The 23,252-nt window shown below is 40.4% G+C and overlaps 2 protein-coding genes across 4 annotated transcripts in view; one reads left to right on the plus strand and one right to left on the minus strand.

Annotated features, from left to right (window-relative positions):
- The first annotated feature begins 6,767 nt into the window (after nt 1-6,767).
- On the plus strand, nt 6,768-13,426 carry bag2 (BCL2 associated athanogene 2). Its single transcript, XM_062995893.1, has 3 exons — nt 6,768-6,955; nt 11,050-11,159; nt 11,259-13,426. Exons 1-3 carry the CDS (start codon nt 6,828-6,830, stop codon nt 11,651-11,653), a joined length of 633 nt encoding a protein of 210 aa, XP_062851963.1. The 5' UTR covers nt 6,768-6,827; the 3' UTR covers nt 11,654-13,426.
- Nucleotides 12,443-23,252, minus strand: part of rab23 (RAB23, member RAS oncogene family) — a 25,223-nt gene continuing 14,413 nt past the window's right edge. For 2 of the 3 annotated variants that reach the window (XM_062995889.1, XM_062995891.1), the window contains exon 7: nt 23,220-23,252. This exon is cut by the window's right edge and continues 1,083 nt beyond it. The gene's annotated coding sequence lies outside the window, so the exon portion shown is untranslated. Of the gene's footprint in view, nt 12,540-23,219 lie in introns of those variants that run through there. The other variant, XM_062995890.1, reaches the window with a different exon arrangement.

The following is a 23,252-nucleotide window of genomic DNA, read 5'->3' on the forward strand; positions in this document are numbered from 1 at the left end:
TTTTTGCTCTTCAGGAAGCTGCTAAGCTTATGTAGAGTTGCAATCAAAATATTCACCCACTCTCACCTTGATATGTATTATGGTAATTTGTATACAATTACATAACATACTGTATTTACACAACAAGAAAATATACAGGAACTGTATTTTGATAAGTTGACATAATTTTGGGTCGAAATAAAAAATGTCTAGGTCTCCTGTCAAATGTCAGTACTTGGTGAAAACCTCTACTAAATAAATTCATTAGGTGCTAACAAGCTTCTGACACCTCTCCTGTAGAATCTTAGCACATTCTTCTCATGCAAAGACTTCCAGCTCATTGGGATTTGATGGCTTTCATACACCAACTGCTTTCTTTAAATCCCACTGAAGAATTTCTATGGAATTTAAATTTGGAGACTGAGAAGGCCACTCCAGGATATTCCATGACTGATTCCTTAACCAGGCTTTGGTTGACTTAGAAGTGTGCTCGGTGAAAAGTCAATTTAGAAATGCCTAGGTATTTCTGTGAATCGATGATGCCAATCACATGATCAGTTCCTGAAGCAGAAAAAAATATTCCAACATCATTAGTGACCAACCTTCACGCTTTTCTGGTCATAAGCCTTGTCTTTCTTTCGCCAGACAAACTGCTTATCTATATGGCCACATGGTTTCAGTTTTGTCAGTCCATAGAGATGTCTCGCAGAGCTCTGCATGCCTATCTAAATTCCTTATGCTTTTTCTAGTTGACTCTTCCTGTGCTAGCTGGTCAAGAGTGGTGTGCATCATGAAGTCTGGCATTTCTCTACCCTGTTAACAGCCCTGCCAGTTACTATCTGTAAGAACTGCATTTTCTCTCAGTTTTCTTTAATGTGGCTTTTCTTTGGGTACTGTGGTATCTCCCAAAATATACAAAATGCTCCTATTGGGCAAAAGATACAGGACCATCAAGACTGAAAAACAGCTTCTTTCCCAGAGCTGTATCCTCCGTTACATGTCCTCCCCCCACCCCACACACAGACAAACACTCGCACATCCATAGCTGCTGAAGACCAAACTGTCTTGAACCCCGCCCTCCCCAAGCTGCTATTTGGTGCACAGATCACTTTACATTCTGTACCTAAATATATACCTTTTGTGCAATAATAATAATTATTACTATTATCTGTCTCTACTGTTATAAGATTACACCAGATAGGTGTCAAACTCATTTTCACCGAGGGCCACATCAGCATTATGGTGGCCCTCAAAGGGCCGATTGTAACGTATCCTGCTGTGATTGCAGTCACATTGCTGTTTTTCTTGGAGGCTGAATTCTGCATTTATATTGTTCTACTTTACCACAGACACGGCCTCATAACACAAGAGACGCACCGGTTTCTCTTCCTGAAGCACAAACTTGTTTTCACTTTCATTAAATTTCCTCCTTCTGCTTAATTTTCTTACTTATCTTCTTGTACATTTTAGGATCATGTGTAAATATGTGTAACATCATCTACTGGCGGGATGTGTCACTTTGCAGGTCACAAAATCAGCCTGCATTTTGAAAGATGCAGTTTATTTAGGATTTTACAGTGTATTTTTAAGACAATCATTCTGCCCTCACTAATAGTTTATCCCCCTTTCTCAGCTAGACAGACAGACAGACAGCTCCCTTCAGAATACAGTCGGTTTATTTGCTCCCCAGCTGTGTGCATCAAAATGTAAAAATACAAACAATAAAAACAATAAAGAACCTAATACAGTAAAAGCACACAGCTGTAGTCAAGTGTTACATCTGGTACAATATGAGATTTAACCAAACGTAAAATAACGAGTTAAAATTGTGTGTAAAGATACTAATTGCTAAAGTAACGTAACAACAGTATTTAATTACGGTAAATTTGTAACTAAAACGCTGTGATACTCACTAAACATTTACTAACAACTGAGAATATAAACGCCACTACTTACAGACAATGCTTGGGTATTATATTGCAATATAATTATTTGTATTTATTTATTATTGTTTACATTACTGACTACGCTACCCCGCGTTCTTTTGCAGTAAAAGTCACATGGCTTCTTAGCGAAGATTAAAGTTAGTTGCCATGACTACGATTGTCTCTTAAAGGCGCAGGAGCGCATTAAATTATAAGCGCGTCTCTGTAACGACTAAAACCATCACAACAATCATACAGTCGTTTAAGCTCTCGCGGGCCGGATCAAATGACGTTGCGGGCCGGATCTGGCCCGCGGGCCGTGAGTTTGACACCCCTGAGTTACACTGTGAGAGTGTAACAAGAGCATATAACCCCCATTCTGGCCTCCCTCCATTGGCTGCCCGTGCATTTCAGAGTACATTTTAAGATTCTGTTGTTTGTTTTTAAATCTTTAAATGGACTTGCCCCGCCTTACCTCGCTGAACTGCTCCATCCCCACACTTCTGCTCGGTGCCTCAGGTCAGCTGATCAGCTGCTCCTGGAGGTACCAAGGTCAAAGCGTAAGCTCAGACGGGATAGAGCTTTTTCAATCGCTGCCCCTAAATTATGGAACAACCTACCACTCCATATTAGACAGGCCTCTTCACTGGCTATTTTTAAAACTAGTCTTAAAACCCATTTTTATTCCTTGGCTTTCAATCCAGCATGAGACTTCTCATTGTTTCTAGTGTTTGTTTTATGTTTTATAATTATCTATGTACAGCACTTTGTCACAGCTGTTGTTGTTTTTAAAGTGCTCTATAAATAAAGTTGAGTTGAGTTGAGAGTTGAGTTCTGTTTGCACTATTTAACCATGTGTATACACCGATCAGGCATAACATTAAAACCACCTCCTTGTTTCTACACTCACTGTCCATTTTATCAGCTCCACTTACCATATAGGAGCACTTTGTAGTTCTACAATTACTGACTGTAGTCCATCAATTTCTCTACATACTTTTTAACCTGCTTTCACCCTGTTCTTCAATGGTCAGGACTCTCCCAGGGCCACTACAGAGCAGGTATTATTTGGGTGTTGGATCATTCTCAGCACTGCAGTGACACTGACATGGTGGTGGTTTGTTAGTGTGTGTTGTGCTGGTATGAGTGGATCAGACACAGCAGCGCTGATGGGAGTTTTTAAACACCTCACTGTCACTGCTGGACTGAGAATAGTCCACCAACCAAAAATCCAGCCAACAGCGCCCCGTGGGCAGCGTCCTGTGACCACTGATGAAGGTCTAGAAGATGACCAACTCAAACAACAGCAATAGATGAGCGATCGTCTCTAGGTAGGAGTGTCTAATAGAGTGGACAGTGAGTGGACACGGTATTTAAAAACTCCAGCAGCACTGCTGTGTCTGATCCACTCATACCAGCACAACACACACTAACACACCACCACCATGTCAGTGTCACTGCAGTGCTGAGAATGATCCACCACCTAAATAATACCTGTTCTGTAATGGTCCTGTGGGGGTCCTGACCATTGAGGAACAGCATGAAAGGGGGCTAACAAAGTGCATCTATATAGACCACTGAAGTCGTGCGTCATTCTGTAGTCCTCGTTATGCCCATATTTGGAGACCCGGGTCTAAGTCAGATTTCCTACAGGAAAAATGAACGGGGTTTTCAAAAAATCGACTCTAACGCATCCTGTGCTAAATAAACATGTTCAGAACGCTCTACGTTTTGTCCTATGTAAATTTTTTTCTTGTACATCACTGGATCCTCTGAATTACGAGGTTTTTAAAGGATCGTAATACTAATAATGCTACACAAAAGCTAATGCTACTGCGCCTTAATTAGACGTCACTGAACTACACCAATCGAATTGCCGGAAAGAGCAGCCCGCTTCTGTTGAGTACAACCAAAGGCGTAACACCTGACCATCCTTGCTTTCTACTTTAATGTAGCTAGCTACTAAAAACATAAAGTAAAACTTGTGAATATCACTCCACTGTTACACTGGTGAATCGCGCTGCTTCGTGTGGTTATTTTAGAGGCTTATAAAAGAAATAAAACAGAAAAATGTAAGTCTAGTGACGTCAATACAGTGCGCAGTAGCATTAGCTTACATTTAGCAATATTCATATTTTGACTCTTTAACGACTTCATAATTCAGAGGATCCAGTGATAATAGACAGAAGAATCTCCATAAAACAAAACGTAACAGCTCTGGAAAAATTTTTATGACTACAGGATGCGAGAGAGGCAATTTGCGAAATCTTAATTCATTTTTCCCATTCAAAATTTCTGTTAGACCCGGGTTACCAAATATGGGCATAACAACATGGCGTGGACTACAATATGACAACACGACTTCAGTGGTCTATGGTAAGTGGAGCTGATAAAATGGACAGTGAGTGTATTTTATCAAGGAGGTGGTTTTAATGTTATGGCTGATCGGTGTATATCCATAGTTTCACCATGTAAATCATATTTCTTATAATTGTAACTTATTTTGTGCTGCACCGAGTTATATATCTTTGGTACTTTTTATTATTTTTTTGATCTTGTTTTTATTTTATTATTGCTGCTGGTCTCACTGAGAGCTACCAAAGTTTTGTTGTATAATTACAATGACAATAAAGTCTATATTATCTATGTTATCTTTTTGTTCCTAGGTCTTGGTTTTATTTAATTTTGTTAGGATTTTTATATCATGTTTTACACACTTGTGGTTACATTCATGACAGGACAGGTACCGTGGGGTCAAAAAGTATTTAGTCAGCCACTGATTGTGCAAGTTCTCCTACTTAGAGAGATGAGAGAGGTCTGTAATTTTCATCATAGGTACACTTCAACTATGAGAGACAAAATGAGAAAAAAAATCCAGGAAATCACATTGTAGGATTTTTAAAGAATTTATTTGTAAATTATGGTGGAAAATAAGTATTTGGTCAATAACAAACAAGCAAGATTTCTGGCTCTCACAGACCTGTAACTTCTTCTTTAAGAAGCTCTTCTGTCCTCCACTCGTTACCTGTATTAATGGCACCTGTTTGACCTCGTTATCTGTATAAAAGACACCTGTCCACAGCCTCAAACAGTCAGACTCCAAACTCAACCATGGACAAGACCAAAGAGCTGTCACCAGGAAGAAAATTGTAGACCTGCACCAGGCTGGGAAGAGTGAATCTACAATAGGCAATCTAAGAATAAGAATCTACAATAGGCAAGCAGGTTGGTGTGAATAAATCAACTGTGGGAGCAATTGTAAGAAAATGGAAGACATACAAGACCATTGATAATCTCCCTTGGGGTCAAGATCTCATCCCGTGGGGTCAAAATGATCATGAGAACGGTGAGCAAAAATCCCAGAACTACACGGAGGGACCTGATGAATGACCTGCAGAGAGCTGGGACCAAAGTAACAAAGGCTACCATCAGTAACACACTACGCTGAGAGGGACTCAAATCCTGCAGTGCCAGGCGTGTCCCCCTGCTTAAGCCAGTACATGTCCAGGCCCGTCTGAAGTTTGCCAGAGAGCATATGGATGATCCAGAAGAGGATTGGGAGAATGTCATGTGGTCAGATGAAACCAAAATGGAACTTTTTGGTAAAAACTCAACTCGTTGTGTTTGGAGGAAGAAGAAGAACCCAAGAACACCATACCCACTGTGAAGCATGGGGGTGGAAACATCATGCTTTGGGGCTGTTTTTCTGCAAAGGGGACAGGACGACTGATCCGTGTTAAGGGAAGAATGAACGGGGCCATGTATCGTGAGATTTTAAGCCAAAACCTCCTTCCATCAGTGAGAGCATTGAAGATGGAACGTGGCTGGGTCTTCCAGCATGACAATGATCCCAAACACACCGCTCGGGCAATGAAGGAGTGGCTCCGTAAAAAGCATTTCAAGGTCCTGGAGTGGCCTAGCCAGTCTCCAGACCTCAACCCCATAGAAAATTTGTGGAGTCCGTGTTGCCCAGCGACAGCCCCAAAACATCACTGCTCTAGAGGAGATCTGCATGGAGGAATGGGCCAAAATACCAGCTACAGTGTGTGCAAACCTGGTGAAGACTTACAGGAAACGTTTGACCTCTGTCATTGCCAACAAAGGTTATGTTACAAAGTATTGAGTTGAACTTTTGTTATTGACCAAATACTTATTTTCCACCATAATTTACAAATACATTCTTTAAAAATCCTACAATGTGATTTCCTGGATTTTTTTTTTCTCATTTTGTCTCTCATAGTTGAAGTGTACCTATGATGAAAATTACAGACCTCTCTCATCTTTCTAAGTAGGAGAACTTGCACAATCAGTGGCTGACTAAATACTTTTTGGCCCCACTGTACATACTGGTTACACAAGATTCCAATTTGTATCTCCAATTCACCTCACTGGCATGTCTTTGGACTGTGGGAGGAAACCGGAGCTGCTGGAGGAAACCCACACAGACAGGGAAGAACATGCAAACTCCACATAGAAAAGACTTGGCCTGCTCCACGTGGGAAACGAACCCAGGACCTTCTTGCTGTGAGGCGACAGTGCTACCCACCAAGCCACCGTGCTCTCCCAGTCTTAGTAACTGTGATTTTTGTTGATAATAATAAACCAGTGGTGCCACATGACAGCCTTTGTTCAATGTGGAATCTCACTGTCAGTATTCATTATTGATAAAAGATTATTGTTCCTTCAGACTGGTTGTCCTGAGCCCCTGCTTTGTTCTTACTGAGCAGGGGTAAGAAGTATCACAAGGAGTGTAAGTTTGCCCCTGGGACGTTCCAGCCCATGTTTGGAGATGTTCCTCGGGGTCGCTGACTATCAAGGAAACCACTAGAACGAGCTGGTGTGTACAGTGAGAAAGGAAAAGCTGCTGACCGTCTATACTGCCTTCTTCAGTTTTGCTCACACTCGGATAGAGAGCACACCAACATGGCTCAGGCTAAAATCACTGCCAGAATGAACAACGAGGCCGCCAAGAGCGGAAGATTCAGCAGGTCCGTTTCGATGGCGGATCGATCCCTGAGATTGCTGGAGAGTCTGGATCAAATCGAAATGAGGTCAGGAGTGCTTTTAACGAAATTTAGCTGTATTGGTCACACCTATTTATACGCTCGTGTAATTACATGTTTTGTCATTACTGTAACACGTTATGTTATCAGTGTAAGTGTTATTAAATTCTTATAACACTTTAAAAATCGAATTTGTAGGTATTTGCGTGAATATAATAGTTACGATATGGTCTGCAGTCGTGCTGCGTTCCAGTGCTTTCGCGAACTGGGTGACAAATTGTCAAGACTGGTTAATTACACTGAACCAACCACTAGATAAGTCTCATGTATAAATGTATACACTTAAAATTATTAAAGAAAAACGAGTTTCACGCAATGTAACCTATTTTTACCGGTGTAAACCACTAAATGAACTTATGAATTATAATGAATTTTATAACGCAGCACTTTTTCAGTGCGTGAAAGCGTTCAGCAAATTAATGTCAAGTTTTATTATTGCATTTTTTCTGATGGATGCTTTATTGTTTGAGAAAGTTAAACTAATTTATTTATTAAATTTAAACATTATGACCGGTACATGCGAATAGATTGTTAAAGAAATTGTGAAACAGCGCCATCTAGAGTCACACAACACGACGCTGCTCGCAGCATGGTGGCTAATAACAGCGACAGATTGAGAGGAATAGAGCTAACACACCTTAGCCTAATATTTTGTGCTCTAAATGTATGTTTTGACCCACCAAATGTTGTCATGTATTCATAAAATTCATAAAAGACTTAAAAGAAATACATAAATAATTCGAAAATGTGGCTACAAAAACATTCACAAGTCGTTAAAATCCAAATACATGACGTGCCTCAACTGTTAACATAAGGTTTTACCTTCATACAGCAAACATAGCTACAAAGTTACCACTAATTATCATTAGTAACGTTGTATAAATGTATATTTAAGATAAAAGATAAACAAATGTTTATAACTTTGTACTTCTTTACCTTTTTAGTGCGACATTGTAACAAACTCATTGGTGGTTATTGGTTTGGTGCAGTCTTGTATACCACCTGTCAGTCAAGCAAAGAGCAGAACGAGGATAAAATGCATTTTTTTGTTAATTTAATTGTATGTAAAAATACATTTTTGGCTTAACATTTATAGAAATAGGAGTAAATAGTACTCACACTTATAAGAACACTTTTAAAAAATAAAAAAATTTAGAATAAATGTACTTTTACTCAGCTTTATTAAACAATAACACCATTGTAGCTTACTTTTACTGTCAGTTCAGTTCACAAAATATGCTGTTGTTTGTTTGTCTTTGTACAAGATACATACATAATAGTATTATCAGCATATAAGTTTATGTAAGAATTGTTGACAACCTGAGGAATGTTATTATACCAAGTATTGAACCCTGTGGAATACCTTTAGTCACATAGAGCACTGAAAAAGAATGTGATTAAGAGTTACACACTGCAACCTATATGAATAGTAGTTGGAGAGCCATACTAAGGAGTGACCAGGAACTCAGATACTACTTAATCTGTTTAACAAGAGGAAATGATTCAAGAGTCAAAAGTTTTCCTAGATCAATAAATATTGCTGCACAGTACTGTGCAGAGTTATTGGAATGTCTCCTCCCTATCACCCTTTTTGTGATCAATGTCTGCAAAGCCTCTGACTGTAGTATAATACCAACCCCAGGAAGCTTCACAGCTGCTCCACGTTGGTAGGTGTGTGCCAGTGCTGTATGCCATCCACCTTTACTGTGTCTGTGGCCATGCCCTCCCTGCTCACTATATGCCCCAATAATGGGACTTTAGACTACAGCAAGTTGCACTTTTTAGGCACAGCTTGAGGCGGGCAGCAAATACTTGCTTTAAAGTTTTGCTATCAAGGCTTCGCCGAAAAGTGGCATGAACATCTAGCGTCGGAAGCTAATGCTAATTAACAGTAGACACAGTTTAGGGCGTGCTGGCTCCATCACTTAGGGATGGACAGGCGTAAAGCTTGGAACCCAACCCCCACAGAGTGCCGTGGTCGATCCATTTCCGCTGTTGATTGCCTTCTCTTACCGTCGAGCTTCTCCCTTTCGTCCCAGAAGTCGGTTGAGCTCGCCATCCAGCTCCTTCAGCTCCCTTGAGCCATCCCACTTTCGACACCAGTGTGGCGTCAGTAAAGTCAGGAATGAGGCAGTAGGAAACATTCTAGCTATTTAATTAAAAAGGAAAATTGCTCTTGATGTGAAACAATGGGCGGGCTCAGCCAGATTTATTTTTGACTGACAATTACAGACACGAGTGCTAGGGTAACCAAAAACAACATCACACGTATAAAAGGTATCTCACATCTCAAATGTTACATAACACTTTACAGATAATTTAAACACAGTCACAACCATGATGATATTCACATTTACCAAATATTTACAGCTTAATTTACGCTATTTTAGCAATTGGGCCAGTGGTAGCCTAGTGGGTAGAGCTTTGGGCTACCAACCGGAAGATTGGCGGTTCAAATCCAGGCTCTGCTATGCAGCCACTGTTGGGTCCTTGAGCAAGGCCCTTAACCCTGTCTGCTCCAGGGGCGCCGTACGATGGCTGACTCTGCGCTCTGACCCCAGCTTCCAAACAAGCTGGGATATGGAAAGAAAGAATTTCATTGTACTGTACACCTGTATATGTATATATGACTAATAAAGTATATCTTCTTCTTCTTCTTCTTCATCTTCTTCTTCTTCTTAAGGGTCACCAAGGTAAACACTGAGAGTGGCACAACAAAACCTGGGAAAGCCTAATATTGGCACCAACTTATTTTCAACTCAAACACAACATTGTGTTGCCCAAATGCAGTATTATCTAATGTGGCATAATTGGTATAATGGTGCCACACAGCAACTCCTAAAGTCTCCTAAGAGATTGTTTCTTGCCTCTGATCCCTGTCTGTGAAACATGCAAAAGGTGGATCATATGCTCTAGGTGTGAATAAAGGAGTAAAAAGAGTGTTTGCCAAGTGATAAATGTGTACCCTATCCTGGGTATATTCACTAGGACAGGACACTCAACAACCCTGACCAGGGTAAAGTGTTAAGTGAGTAAAAAAAAAAATAAACGCCATGCCGTGCCCTTTCTGCTCCTACATAAAAAGAGTTGGGACTGTTGTCATTTAGCAGTAGTAACCAACTTGCAACATAGTTGTGGACATGTGTGAAAGTGGTACCATCATGACAGCATGTCACATATGGCTATAAATACCATGTGCGCTGCACTGTGCATTGCATACATTGTGAAAGTGGATACTATAGTTTTGGCTGCATGTTTGAAGCTATGAATGTTGGGTCCAGCTGAGCTTTTTGAGATTTGCACTTTCTAATTAGATCAACTTAAGACATCTGACCTCATGAGGTTTGCTGGACATCCCATTCTAAAACCATGGACATTAATACGAACCCCTATTATTTTTTACTATAACAGCTTCCACATGTTTTTATCCATTTAATTTTCATGTCTTATCATAACATAACCATTACATGATCTTTCATGATGCACCACTGTATCCTGGTCAGGATTGCAGTGGATTTGGTTTCTCCAAAATCACTGGGTGCAATGCAGTGCTACACCCAGGACAGCCCACATACATAGCCAATCATGTCTTTATGTAAACGCCCAAACAGCACTGCTGGGGATTTAACAGGATGTGTGGGCAACAGTGAAATGAGTCCTTAGGACCTAGATTTGATATTTGCTTTTGGTCACTGTCTGTAAGAAGTTTGGTATGTTCTCCCCATGTCTATGGTCATCTATTGGCTGTAAACATACAGAAGGTGGACTACTTTGTACAGCTTTTAGGTGTAAGTAAAAAGGTGATTGTGTGTTGCACTGGGATGGGATGGCACTCTGGCCATGGTGTTTGCTTCTTGGTAGGACTGGCCCCCATGGAACCCTTACCAGGGCAACATTTGGAATCATAAAACAAATTATTTAATGAAATAACACTTTTAACTGTTTAAAGAAGCTATTTTGCAGCTATTTGAATTAAATAGTTGTAGGTTTTTTTATGACGGTGCTATTTTAGGAATAAATGGACTATTGTTTCTGTATAAAACCATAGCGAGTCATTTTAAAGCTTTGATGCTGGTTTTAAGGGTGGAGGCACTGAGGGAAGCAGCCACAGCGATGGAGCAAGAGAGGGAGTGCTTACTAGAAATGATTCAGACCATTCAGAACAGCCAGGAAATGAGAACCATTTGTGATGGTAAGCCCTGCATTAACCCCCTCCCCCCTTGTAAATCTGAAATAATATAGCACTATAATTGCAGATCTAAAACCCACCCTGTGTTTTTCGTTTCCTCAGGAGAGCGAGAAGAGCTCACTCTGTCTGCCACTAGACTCATGAGTCGAACCCTGACGGTGAGCGTCTCTGTAGATACAATCAGAAACCCACAGCAGGAAGATGCTCTGAGAAAAGCAATGACCGTTATTGATGAGATCGCTACTAAAGTGCTCGATGACATGGAGAGCGCCAAGAAGAAGCTGCAGGCTCTTCATGCTGCGTGTCTCACGGATGCCTCGCTTATACCCATCAACCAGAAGTTCCAGACCATCGTGATTAGCTGTGCACTTGAAGACCAGAAGAAAATCAAGCGCAGACTGGAGACACTCATACGGAACATGGATAATGCTGAGAGGACCATTAAAATCATGGATAATCAGAAGGTGGATGAGCACAAAAGCACTAATGGCAAATGATAAATGTAGATTTGGAGAGAACCTTTTCTAATCTTTGGGATCACCACAACTTTACATTTATTACTATTTGACCTGCATTTCATTGTCAGGCTGTTTTTTCTAATGTTTCTGAAATGTTAACATGCCAGATATACTTGACGGATTATCGCCAGAACAACATAAAATACACTATAATGCCAAAAGTATATGGTCACCTGACATCCCGTTAAAAACATAGGCATAAATATGGCTATAATATGGCTTTAAGAAGGCTTTGCGCAAGATTTTGGTGTGTCTATCAAGGCAATAAAGGGTTTGTGAGGTCATGGACTGATGTTGGCAAGAAGGTCTGGCACACAATTCATGTTTCAATGAATCCCAAAGGTGTTCATTGAGGAGTTCCAGACCAAACTCATCAAACCATGTGTTTATAAACCTCACTTTGTACCCAGGGACATTGTCATGGCACCAGAAAGAGCCTTTCTCAAAGTGTTGCCACAAAAGTGGGGGCATAAAATGTATTAAATATATTAGATTTTATACTTCTGTTAGCAACGGATGTGACTAAAACCCCTGAACTCAATAATCATGATGGGTGTGCACATACTTTTGGCCATAAAGTGTAGTTTCAGTACAATGGCACATATTTAATAGTCACAGCATTTCAGCCTGTGGTAAAATGCTAAAGATAATTTACCACTTCTTATTTTACCTCACATATGAAGCAGTACATTTTTAAAAGATTATACATGTCCAGTCATTCTGATATACTCAACATTATAAACACATTTGTAAATGTATTTTACATGTTTAATATTAAGTCTACTAAATATCTTACTAACGAAGCCCAACCAATGAGTGGGGAAACATCTTCAGTCCTGTTGGTTTGACTTGTGTCTAGGTAGCCCTGCAGAGACAAACATGATCATTCAATCAGAATATGCATCTAGAAAAAGTCCTTAAAAATAGTAGTGGATTGTGGTGAACACAAGTGCAGGCTGCACCCTGTAGTCTGGCCATTTTTAACATGTGGAGGCATATAATCCATTATGCAAGCAAAGCAATATTCATTTCATTTCAAATTCACCAACTGCTTTATCCTGGTTAGGGTTGCAGTAGGAAACACTGGGTGCTAGGGCTGGGCGATATATCGAGATTTTATAATATATCGATATATTTTCATATGCGATATAAGATGAGACAATATCGCGTATATCGATATAGATGTTGCGTTCCAATTAGATCCGACAGTTCGTCTTTCTCTTCTCCCAGTTAGTCTCTGCACATGTTCACCTGCCCCGCCCCTCTCCCTCACTGAACACAACTCGCCCCTCCCCACCGCTTCAGTAATTCCTGCAGGCAGCGGTAGCATAGAGACGGATAAAGACATGACATAAGCTATCGAAGAGGAGCTGGTTAGTAAAAAGAATAATAATGGCTAAATTATTTGGAGATGGTTCGGATTCAAAGTGTCAGATGAGCAGCAGAATAATGTATTCTGTAGAGAAAGCCGAAAACAAGTCCAGACAAAATCTTCCAGCTCCGTGTACCTTTCGTTTTTCACTTCAAATCCCAAAGTTGAAAAACAAGAAAACGAGTCGTTATTCGTTTCAAAAACCAATATAAACATACAAGCGCATGCACGGGCTGACATGCACGTTAGTTTATACTGGATGATATCCCGACGTCCGAGACTCATTTATTTATTTATCTTCTATTATAGTATTTCTTGTTCTCGGCCAATAAACATCCAAAAATTTATAAAATTGCATGAACTAACTCTGCAGTAAACAAGGAGCAAACAGCAATTAAACAACAAATAAAGCTGTTAAATAATAATAAAGTGCATTAAGCAGAACGCTGATTAAAATGCATTATATATTGTAATATTTACACAGTAAAATGTACGATTATAGTTCTGCCTGTATTACAGAACTGAGTTCTATACAGTAAAATAATTGAATCAAGGCAGTGGTAGCTCGGTAGTTAAGATACTGGACTAGTTAACTGAAAGTTGCTGGTTCAAGCTCCACCACTACTGAATTGTCACTGTTGAGCCCTGCGCTGTTGCTTTAAAAAGTGTCCGCTAAGAATGTAAATATACAGTAGAACTGCCTACATTTCCCAGACTGTTTTGTGCTAAGGAACCATGCACTAAGTGAAACAGCTGTTCGTGTGTGTGCTAGGCAACAGGACAGGTTTTAGAGAGCTACGTTCTGCTCACTGTTCTCTAAAACTGTTCTCACGTTTCATCAAGTCTGCGTAGGTTTCTTCCCAGCTCCCAAAACACACGACTCATTAGTAAAAAAGAATGGTATTAGAAATGGTCTGGATGATTTTTGGAGTGGATCATACAGTAATTACTTTACTTTATATTTGACTAGTACATAGTTCTGTGAAAGAAAACCGAAAATGTAATACTATATGTATTACAACCTAAAACAATACATTTTACAAACTGTATGTTAAACTAATGGTACATTTACATACAGATACAGTGGGGCCAAAAAGTATTTAGTCAGCCACTGATTGTGCAGGTTCTCCTACTTAGAAAGATGAGAGAGGTCTGTAATTTTCATCATAGGTACACTTCAACTATGAGAGACAAAATGAGAAAAAAAAAATCACATTGTAGGATTTTTAAAGAATTTATTTGTAAATTATGGTGGAAAATAAGTATTTGGTCAATAACAAAAGTTCAACTCAATACTTTGTAACATAACCTTTGTTGGCAATGACAGAGGTCAAACATTTCCTGTAAGTCTTCACCAGGTTTGCACACACTGTAGCTGGTATTTTGGCCCATTCCTCCATGCAGATCTCCTCTAGAGCAGTGATGTTTTGGGGCTGTCGCTGGGCAACACGGACTCCACAAATTTTCTATGGGGTTGAGGTCTGGAGACTGGCTAGACCACTCCAGGACCTTGAAATGCTTTTTACGGAGCCACTCCTTCGTTGCCCGAGCGGTGTGTTTGGGAACATTGTCATGCTGGAAGACCCAGCCACGTTCCATCTTCAATGCTCTCACTGATGGAAGGAGGTTTTGGCTTAAAATCTCACGATACATGGCCCCGTTCATTCTTCCCTTAACACGGATCAGTCGTCCTGTCCCCTTTGCAGAAAAACAGCCCCAAAGCATGATGTTTCCACCCCCATGCTTCACAGTAGGTATGGTGTTCTTGGGTTCTTCTTCTTCCTCCAAACACAACGAGTTGAGTTTTTACCAAAAAGTTCCATTTTGGTTTCATCTGACCACATGATATTCTCCCAATCCTCTTCTGGATCATCCATATGCTCTCTGGCAAACTTCAGACGGGCCTGGACATGTACTGGCTTAAGCAGGGGGACACGCCTGGCACTGCAGGATTTGAGTCCCTCTCGGCGTAGTGTGTTACTGATGGTAGCCTTTGTTACTTTGGTCCCAGCTCTCTGCAGGTCATTCATCAGGTCCCTCCGTGTAGTTCTGGGATTTTTGCTCACTGTTCTAATGATCATTTTGACCCCACGGGATGAGATCTTGACCCCAAGGGAGATTATCAATCGTCTTGTATGTCTTCCATTTTCTTACAATTGTTCCCACAGTTGATTTATTCACACCAACCTGCTTGCCTATTGTAGATTCACTCTTCCCAGCCTGGTGCAGGTCTACAGTTTTCTTCCTGGTGTCCTTCGACAGCTCTTTGGTCTTGGCCATGGTTGAGTTTGGAGTCTGACTGTTTGAGGCTGTGGACAGGTGCCATTAATACAGGTAACGAGTGGCGGACAGAAGAGCTTCTTAAAGAAGTAGTTACAGGTCTGTGAGAGCCAGAAATCTTGCTTGTTTGTTATTGACCAAATACTTATTTTCCACCATAATTTACAAAAAAATTCTTTAAAAATCCTACAATGTGATTTCCTGGATTTTTTTCTCTCATTTTGTCTCTCATAGTTGAAGTGTACCTATGATGAAAATTACAGACCTCTCTCATCTTTCTAAGTAGGAGAACATGCACAATCAGTGGCTGACTAAATACTTTTTGACCCCACTGTATATACTGTAGATGTAGGCAATCCAGTCTTGTTCACATACCGGGCGGCACGGTGGCTAAGTGGGTAGCACTGTCGCCTCACAGCAAGAAGGTCCTGGGTTCGATCCCCAGGTGGGGCGGTCCGGGTCCTTTCTGTGTGGAGTTTGCATGTTCTCCCCGTGTCCGCGTGGGTTTCCTCCGGGTGCTCCGGTTTCCTCCCACAGTCCAAAAACATGCAAGTGAGGTGAATTGGAGACACTAAATTGTCCATGACTGTGTTCGATATAACCTTGTGTAAACTGATGAACCTTGTGTAATGAGTAACTACCGTTCCTGTCATGAATGTAACCAAAGTGTAAAAAACATGACATTAAAATCCTAATAAACAAACAAATCTTGTTCACATACAAGATAATGTCTTTTAATTTTACCTGTTTTTTTTATTATTATTATATATTGGATACTATGTCTACTAATTCTGTTTTAATAATTTAGTCCCACAATTGAGTAGCAAGTATAAGAAGTTTGTTGGTCTGCATCTTCATTGATCTGTTGTTAATTAGCTATTTTGTAGTTATCTATCATCAGGATAAAAGTTTGGTTTTACAGTCTAACAGCTTTTGCAATTGCCGCCTCTGCTGGCTGGTCAAAGGTGTCTATTTAGAGAAATAATAGAGATCAATTTGTGGCTGTACATGATACTGATCCTTGTATGTATAAACACTCCTTGTAGAAGGGGGCTTGTGTTAGTGTAAAGTAATTGAATAATCCTAATCACTGAATTATTTTATTCAGTCCCATTGCCATGGGTGTATAAAATCAAGCACCTAGCCATACAGTCTACAGTATATATATACACCAATCAGCCATAACATTAAACCACATCCATGTTTCAACACTCACTGTCCATTTTATCAGCTCCACTTACCATATAGAAGCACTTTGTAGTTTTACAATTACTGACTGTAGTCCATCTGTTTCTCTACATGCTTTGTTAACCCCCTTTTATGCTGTTCTTCAATGGTCAGGACCCTCACAGGACTACTACAGAGTAGGTATTATTTGGGTGGTGGATCATTCTCAGCACTACAGGGACACTGACATGGTGGTGGTGTGTTAGTGTGTGTTGTGCTGGTATGAGTGGATAAGACACAGCAGTGCTGATGGAGTTTTTAAACACCTCACTGTCACTGCTGGACTGAGAATAGTCCAGCAACCAAAAATATATCCAGCCAACAGCGCCCCGTGGGCAGCGTCCTGTGTCCACTGATGAAGGTCTAGAAGATGACCAACTCAAACAGCAGCAATAGATGAGTGATTGTGTCTGACTTTACATCTACAAGGTCGACCAACTAGGTAGGAGTGTCTAATAGAGTGGACAGTGAGTGGACATGGTATTTAAAAACTCCAGCAGCGCTGCTGTGTCTGATCCACTCATACCAGCACAACACACACTAACACACCACCACCATATCATTGTAAGTGGAGCTGATAAAATGGACAGTGAGTGTAAAAACAAGGAGGTGGTTTTAATGATATGGCTGATCAGTGTATATGAATATATATGGGAAAATGTATTCACAAATTCACATTCAATGAAATCAATTAAGTTAATAAGGTAAAAACATATCACTGCTTTATGTTTCATTTGCATCTCACCTATTGTCACCCACTGTGACAGGTAAAATGCAAATAATTGCAATAACTGCACTATTTCCATAATTAATTGCTTTATGCTATAAAAGTCCCTCTTTATTCACATTAACATGTGTGTATATATAAAAAGAAAAATATTATATGTGCAACTGAATTTGTCTAGTCAGATAGGGCACAAGAGCCTATTAAAAAAGAAATAAAATAAATAAAGCACAGGTAAAATAGACGCTTTATTAAAATGACCACCATCTAATAGAGCAGAGACAGAAGTATACAAAATGACACAGCCTGTAAAAGAAATGGTGTGTTAGTGCACACAGTCCTGTTGTTTAAACAATAGCTCTATAAACTTGACATATTCAGACACCAGTGAATACAGACATTGGCGCTTACCAATGTTCACTTGGAAAGCCGAGTAGACATTAGCTTAGACAAAGGCAGCACAACTTAAAGAGAACATGTAGAATAATCCATATTAACAGCTATAACCGCTATTATATTTCTATATTTTTTATGGTCATGTACAGTGTATCACAAAAGTGAGTACACCCCTCACATTTCTGCAAATATTTAATTATATCTTTTCATGGGACAACACTATAGACATGAAACTTGGATATAACTTAGAGTAGTCAGTGTACAACTTGTATAGCAGTGTAGATTTACTGTCTTCTGAAAATAACTCAACACACAGCCATTAATGTCTAAATAGCTGGCAACATAAGTGAGTACACCCCACAGTGAACATGTCCAAATTGTGCCCAAATGTGTCGTTGTCCCTCCCTGGTGTCATGTGTCAAGGTCCCAGGTGTAAATGGGGAGCAGGGCTGTTAAATTTGGTGTTTTGGGTACAATTCTCTCATACTGGCCACTGGATATTCAACATGGCACCTCATGGCAAAGAACTCTCTGAGGATGTGAGAAATAGAATTGTTGCTCTCCACAAAGATGGCCTGGGCTATAAGAACATTGCTAACACCCTGAAACTGAGCTACAGCATGGTGGCCAAGGTCATACAGCGGTTTTCCAGGACAGGTTCCACTCGGAACAGGCTTCGCCAGGGTCGACCAAAGAAGTTGAGTCCACGTGTTCGGCGTCATATCCAGAGGTTGGCTTTAAAAAATAGACACATGAGTGCTGCCAGCATTGCTGCAGAGGTTGAAGACGTGGGAGGTCAGCCTGTCAGTGCTCAGACCATACGCCGCACACTGCATCAACTCGGTCTGCATGGTCGTCATCCCAGAAGGAAGCTGACGCACAAGAAAGCCAGCAAACAGTTTGCTGAAGACAAGCAGTCCAAGAACATGGATTACTGGAATGCCCTGTGGTCTGACGAGACCAAGATAAACTTGTTTGGCTCAGATGGTGTCCAGCATGTGTGGCGGCGCCCTGGTGAGAAGTACCAAGACAACTGTATCTTGCCTACAGTCAAGCATGGTGGTGGTAGCATCATGGTCTTGGGCTGCATGAGTGTTGCTGGCACTGGGGAGCTGCAGTTCATTGAGGGAAACATGAATTCCAACATGTACTGTGACATTCTGAAACAGAGCATGATCCCCTCCCTTCGAAAACTGGGCCTCATGGCAGTTTTCCAACAGGATAACGTCCCCAAACACAACCTCCAAGATGACAACTGCCTTGCTGAGGAAGCTAAAGGTAAAGGTGATGGACTAAACCCAATTGAGCACCTGTGGCATATCCTCAAGTGGAAGGTGGAGGAGTTCAAGGTGTCTAACATCCACCAGCTCCGTGATGTCATCATGGAGGAGTGGAAGAGGATTCCAGTAGCAACCTGTGCAGCTCTGGTGAATTCCATGCCCAGGAGGGTTAAGGCAGTGCTGGATAATAATGGTCGTCACACAAAATATTGACACTTTGAGCACAATTTGGACATGTTCACTGTGGGGTGTACTCACTTATGTTGCCAGCCATTTAGACATTAATGGCTGTGTGTTGAGTTATTTTCAGAAGACAGTAAATCTACACTGCTATACAAGCTGTACACTGACTACTCTAAGTTATATCCAAGTTTTATTTCTATAGTGTTGTCCCATGAAAAGATATAATAAAATATTTGCAGAAATGTGAGGGGTGTACTCACTTTTGTGATACACTGTATATGCTGAAGATTATGCTCTGTAATAAAGTGATCTAAAATCTGTTTGGACAAATAAAGTGCCTTTAATTCCTTGTAGTGTCAGCATGAATCTTTATGTTTCAAGTACATTAGTAATTAAAATATCCAGAATTAAAAATAGAAAGAGAACAAAGTTATATAAAGCAGATCACACTGTAAACAAGTTGCTGGTCAGTTAAGTACCAAAAATTGACATTCAGACATTAATGAAATCTAAGGCATGCATGTACAGTATAAATATGATGTGTGTGTGTGCTGAGTACTAAAGAGGGTGTTGGGGAGAATTCATTCAGGAAAGCACATGGCTTAGCATTTTAATTATTATTTAATTAGAAATTCTACTGACTGATAAAAATATGCTCTGTGCCATACACAATGATGAATGCAAATAAAACAGTTCAAATAAAGACTGTCATTTAAGGGACTGCAAAGCTGCAAAGGTGGTGCAGAGGTAAAAACACACGCTAGCACACCAGAGCTGGGATCTCGAATATATCGTGTCGAGTCTCAGCTCTGCCTGCTGACTGGGCTGAGCAGCCACATGAACAACGATTGGCCTGTTGTTCAGATAGGGGCGGGGTATTGAGCCGGATAGGGACTCTTTCATGACTGATGCAACTACGACCTCTGCTGGCTGATTGATGGCGCCTGCACAGAGACGGGGAGAGAGTGCGGATCAGGGTGTCTCTCCGTACGCAAGGCCGGTCCGCAGCTGATCTCGTCTGGTGTAGGTGACAAAATGCACACGGCTGCTGCCCACGTGTCGGAGGGGGGTGGGTTAGCTTCGTTCTCCTCAATTGGAGCCAGGTTTGGCATTAGTGAAGAGGAAGCATGACGCAATCGGGCAGTTGGACGCGTCTGGGATTTTGGTTGCAACTTTATCACTGATGGCTTACTTCACTGTCTGGTGGCGTTTTTTATTTCCTACTTCATTTTGTGGGTTACTTATAACCAATTAAAGCACATGCTCTGCTTAACAAAAAGTGCAGACTCAAAGCAAACAAACAGCTCGAAATGTGTGTAACCCTTGTGGAATTATTGCATGTTTTTACTGTATTCTACAATAACATTTTTATTTATTTCTATCACGTTCTATCAAAGTTCTTACAGTCTAGATTCTTTTACTGTCTAATTACCTTTAATTATAATAATGGGAAGCTGCAGTAAGCCTATAGTGTAAATGATGTGGACATCTAACCATGACCATGAGGCCCCCTTCCAATTCTGCAGCTATAACAGCCTGAAAATGCTTTCCACAATATTTGGAGTGTGGAGAGGGCCTTTATCAAACTTTGGTCACAGAGTAAGACACACCTTATTTAATTCATTTATCATTTATTATACTCCTTTTAGCAACAGATGAGTCTAAGAATGTTTCAGTTCTGAGATTGCAGCACAAGTCTGCTGTTGCCCCCCACATTTTACCACCCCTAAACACTGTATATTCAATCATTCAGAATGTAAGCATACCAATTAAACTTTAATAGTTGTAAAAAGTAGAGCCCACTAAGGAAATACTGGTTCTCACCCCCACCCACACACAAAATTATTATCTGCTATTAGTTTTAGTATTTTCCAGTAGTGAGCTGTTGTTTTTAATTAGTGCCAATGAATGCTCCTATGCTTCAACTTGTGGTCTGCATTTCTATTCTAAAGGCTCCCCCCCTGTACATTAATGCATGTGTACAGCAGGTACACCTCACTTTTGGCAACTGTTAAGGTATGTTGTGGCCCAGCTGATTAAAAGAATGAAATCCACTGCCCCATGCAGAGCTGAATGCCAATCTAACATATTATATATAGATTGGTGGTTCAAATCCAGGCTCTGCTATGCAGCCACTGTTGTATCCTTGAGCAAGGCCCTTAACCCTGTCTGCTCCAGGGAGCTTCATACGGCGCGATGGCTGACCCTGCGCTCTGACCCCAGCTTCCAAACAAGCTGGGATATGTGAAGAAAGAATTTCATTGTACTGTACACCTGTGCATGTATATATGACAAATAAAGTATAACCTCCTATATCCTTATATTTATTGTTATGTATATTTTTGTTAAAAGCACCTGCTGCTTGTGAATCCCCTTTCTAGTAGATTTACTAGTAAAAGATTGTCTTCATTGTTATAATAAAACTAACCACTAATGTGCTATTTTATTTTATAAAATCCCAAACTACAATCAGTAAACCATCAAGATTTGTAATATTTTGCCATAATAATTGGTAAGGCAATATGTGGTTTAAAAAATAGCTTAAAATTAGTCTCTTGCTTTCTGGTTATTTAAACGTGTGTTGAATCTGGTAATCTAATTTTCTCAAAGGCTGATGTGTTTTATATATTTATAGGATGATGCTATACATATTGGGAACTGGTTAAAAATTGGTAAAACACATCCCTAATATGGGGGATCTTTAAAAAGTTTCCGCACTTTTATATTTAGGTTGGAAACGGTGAGGGTGGGAGGAGTAGTAATTGGTCATTACTGACTGAGAGAGCTTATAGTCTGGATTTAGCGGCATCCGATTCCCACCTTTTTGGACCGCTCAAAGAAGCTTTAAGGGGAAGAAGATTTTCATGTGATGATGATGTGAAAGCAGCAGTGCAGCAGTGCATCGGTGGCTACACGCTCAACCAAAAATATTTTTTGCTGATGGCATAAAAAGCTGGTACGATGCTGGGAAAAATGCATCGGTAGGTGAGTGTAGAAAAGTGATGTAATATGTTTTTGAAATTCTTAATAAATAGAGCTAAAAAGTGCAGAAACATTTTGAAGAACCCTCGTATATACACCAATTAGGCATAACATTATGACCACCTCCTTGTTTCTACACTCACTGTCCATTTTATCAGCTCCACTTACCATATAGAAGCACTTTGTAGTTCTACAATTACTGACTGTAGTCCATCTATTTCTCTACATATTTTTTTAGCCTGCTTTCACCCTGTTCTTTAATGGTCAGGACCCCCACAGAGCAGGTATTATTTAGGTGGTGGATCATTCTCAGCACTGCAGTGACACTGACATGGTGGTGGTGTGTTAGTGTGTGGTTGTGCTGGTATGAGCGGATCAGACACAGCAGCGCTGATGGAGTTTTTAAATACCTCACTGTCACTGCTGGACTGAGAATAGTCCACCAACCAAAAATATATCCAGCCAACAGTGCCCCATGGGCAGCGTCCTGATGAAGGTCTAGAAGATAAACAACTTAAACAGCACAACGTCTCTGACTTTACATCTACAAGGTGGACCAACTAGGTAGGAGTGTCTAATAGAGTGGACAGTGAGTGGACACGGTATTTAAAATACTGTCCAACAACACCACTATGTCAGTGTCACTGCAGTGCTGAGAATCATCCACCACCTAAATAATACCTGCTCTGTGGTGGTCCTGTGGGGGCCCTGACCATTAAAGAACAGGGTGAAAGCAGGCAAAAAAAGGTATGTAGAGAAACAGATGGACTACAGTCAGTAATTGTAGAACTACAAAGTGCTTCTATGTGGTCAGTGGAGCTGATAAAATGGACAGTGAGTGTAGAAACAAGGAGGTGGTTTTTATCTTATGGCTGAACGGTGTTCAGAGCATCACATTGTATGAATGGCATCTAAGATATGCCTTAAGAGTAAGATTTTGGATGAAGCTGATGTAGGGAAATATTATAATCAGTATTTAATTAACTGTGCTACTTTTGAAAACTAAGCTGCAATTTCATCTTCTAACAAGTTTGTCTGTAAAAAGCAATCAGATTCCTAAAAGTTTAGATCAGAATAAAAACAGTTTCAGTCAAAAGGATGTAAGTGATTATTTGTACAGATGGTTATGACGTG

Source organism: Trichomycterus rosablanca, chromosome 5, assembly GCF_030014385.1.
Source record: "Trichomycterus rosablanca isolate fTriRos1 chromosome 5, fTriRos1.hap1, whole genome shotgun sequence".
In the NCBI taxonomy this organism is placed as follows: Eukaryota; Metazoa; Chordata; class Actinopteri; order Siluriformes; family Trichomycteridae; genus Trichomycterus; species Trichomycterus rosablanca.

Bases quoted from the DNA above. Each gene is read 5' to 3' on its own strand.
- bag2 (XM_062995893.1), top strand. From the start codon at position 6,828: ATGGCTCAGGCTAAAATCACTGCCAGAATGAACAACGAGGCCGCCAAG. The intron at 6,956-11,049 runs GTCAGGAGTGCT...GCTGGTTTTAAG, and splicing joins CTGGATCAAATCGAAATGAG to GGTGGAGGCACTGAGGGAAG. The intron at 11,160-11,258 runs GTAAGCCCTGCA...TCGTTTCCTCAG, and splicing joins AATGAGAACCATTTGTGATG to GAGAGCGAGAAGAGCTCACT.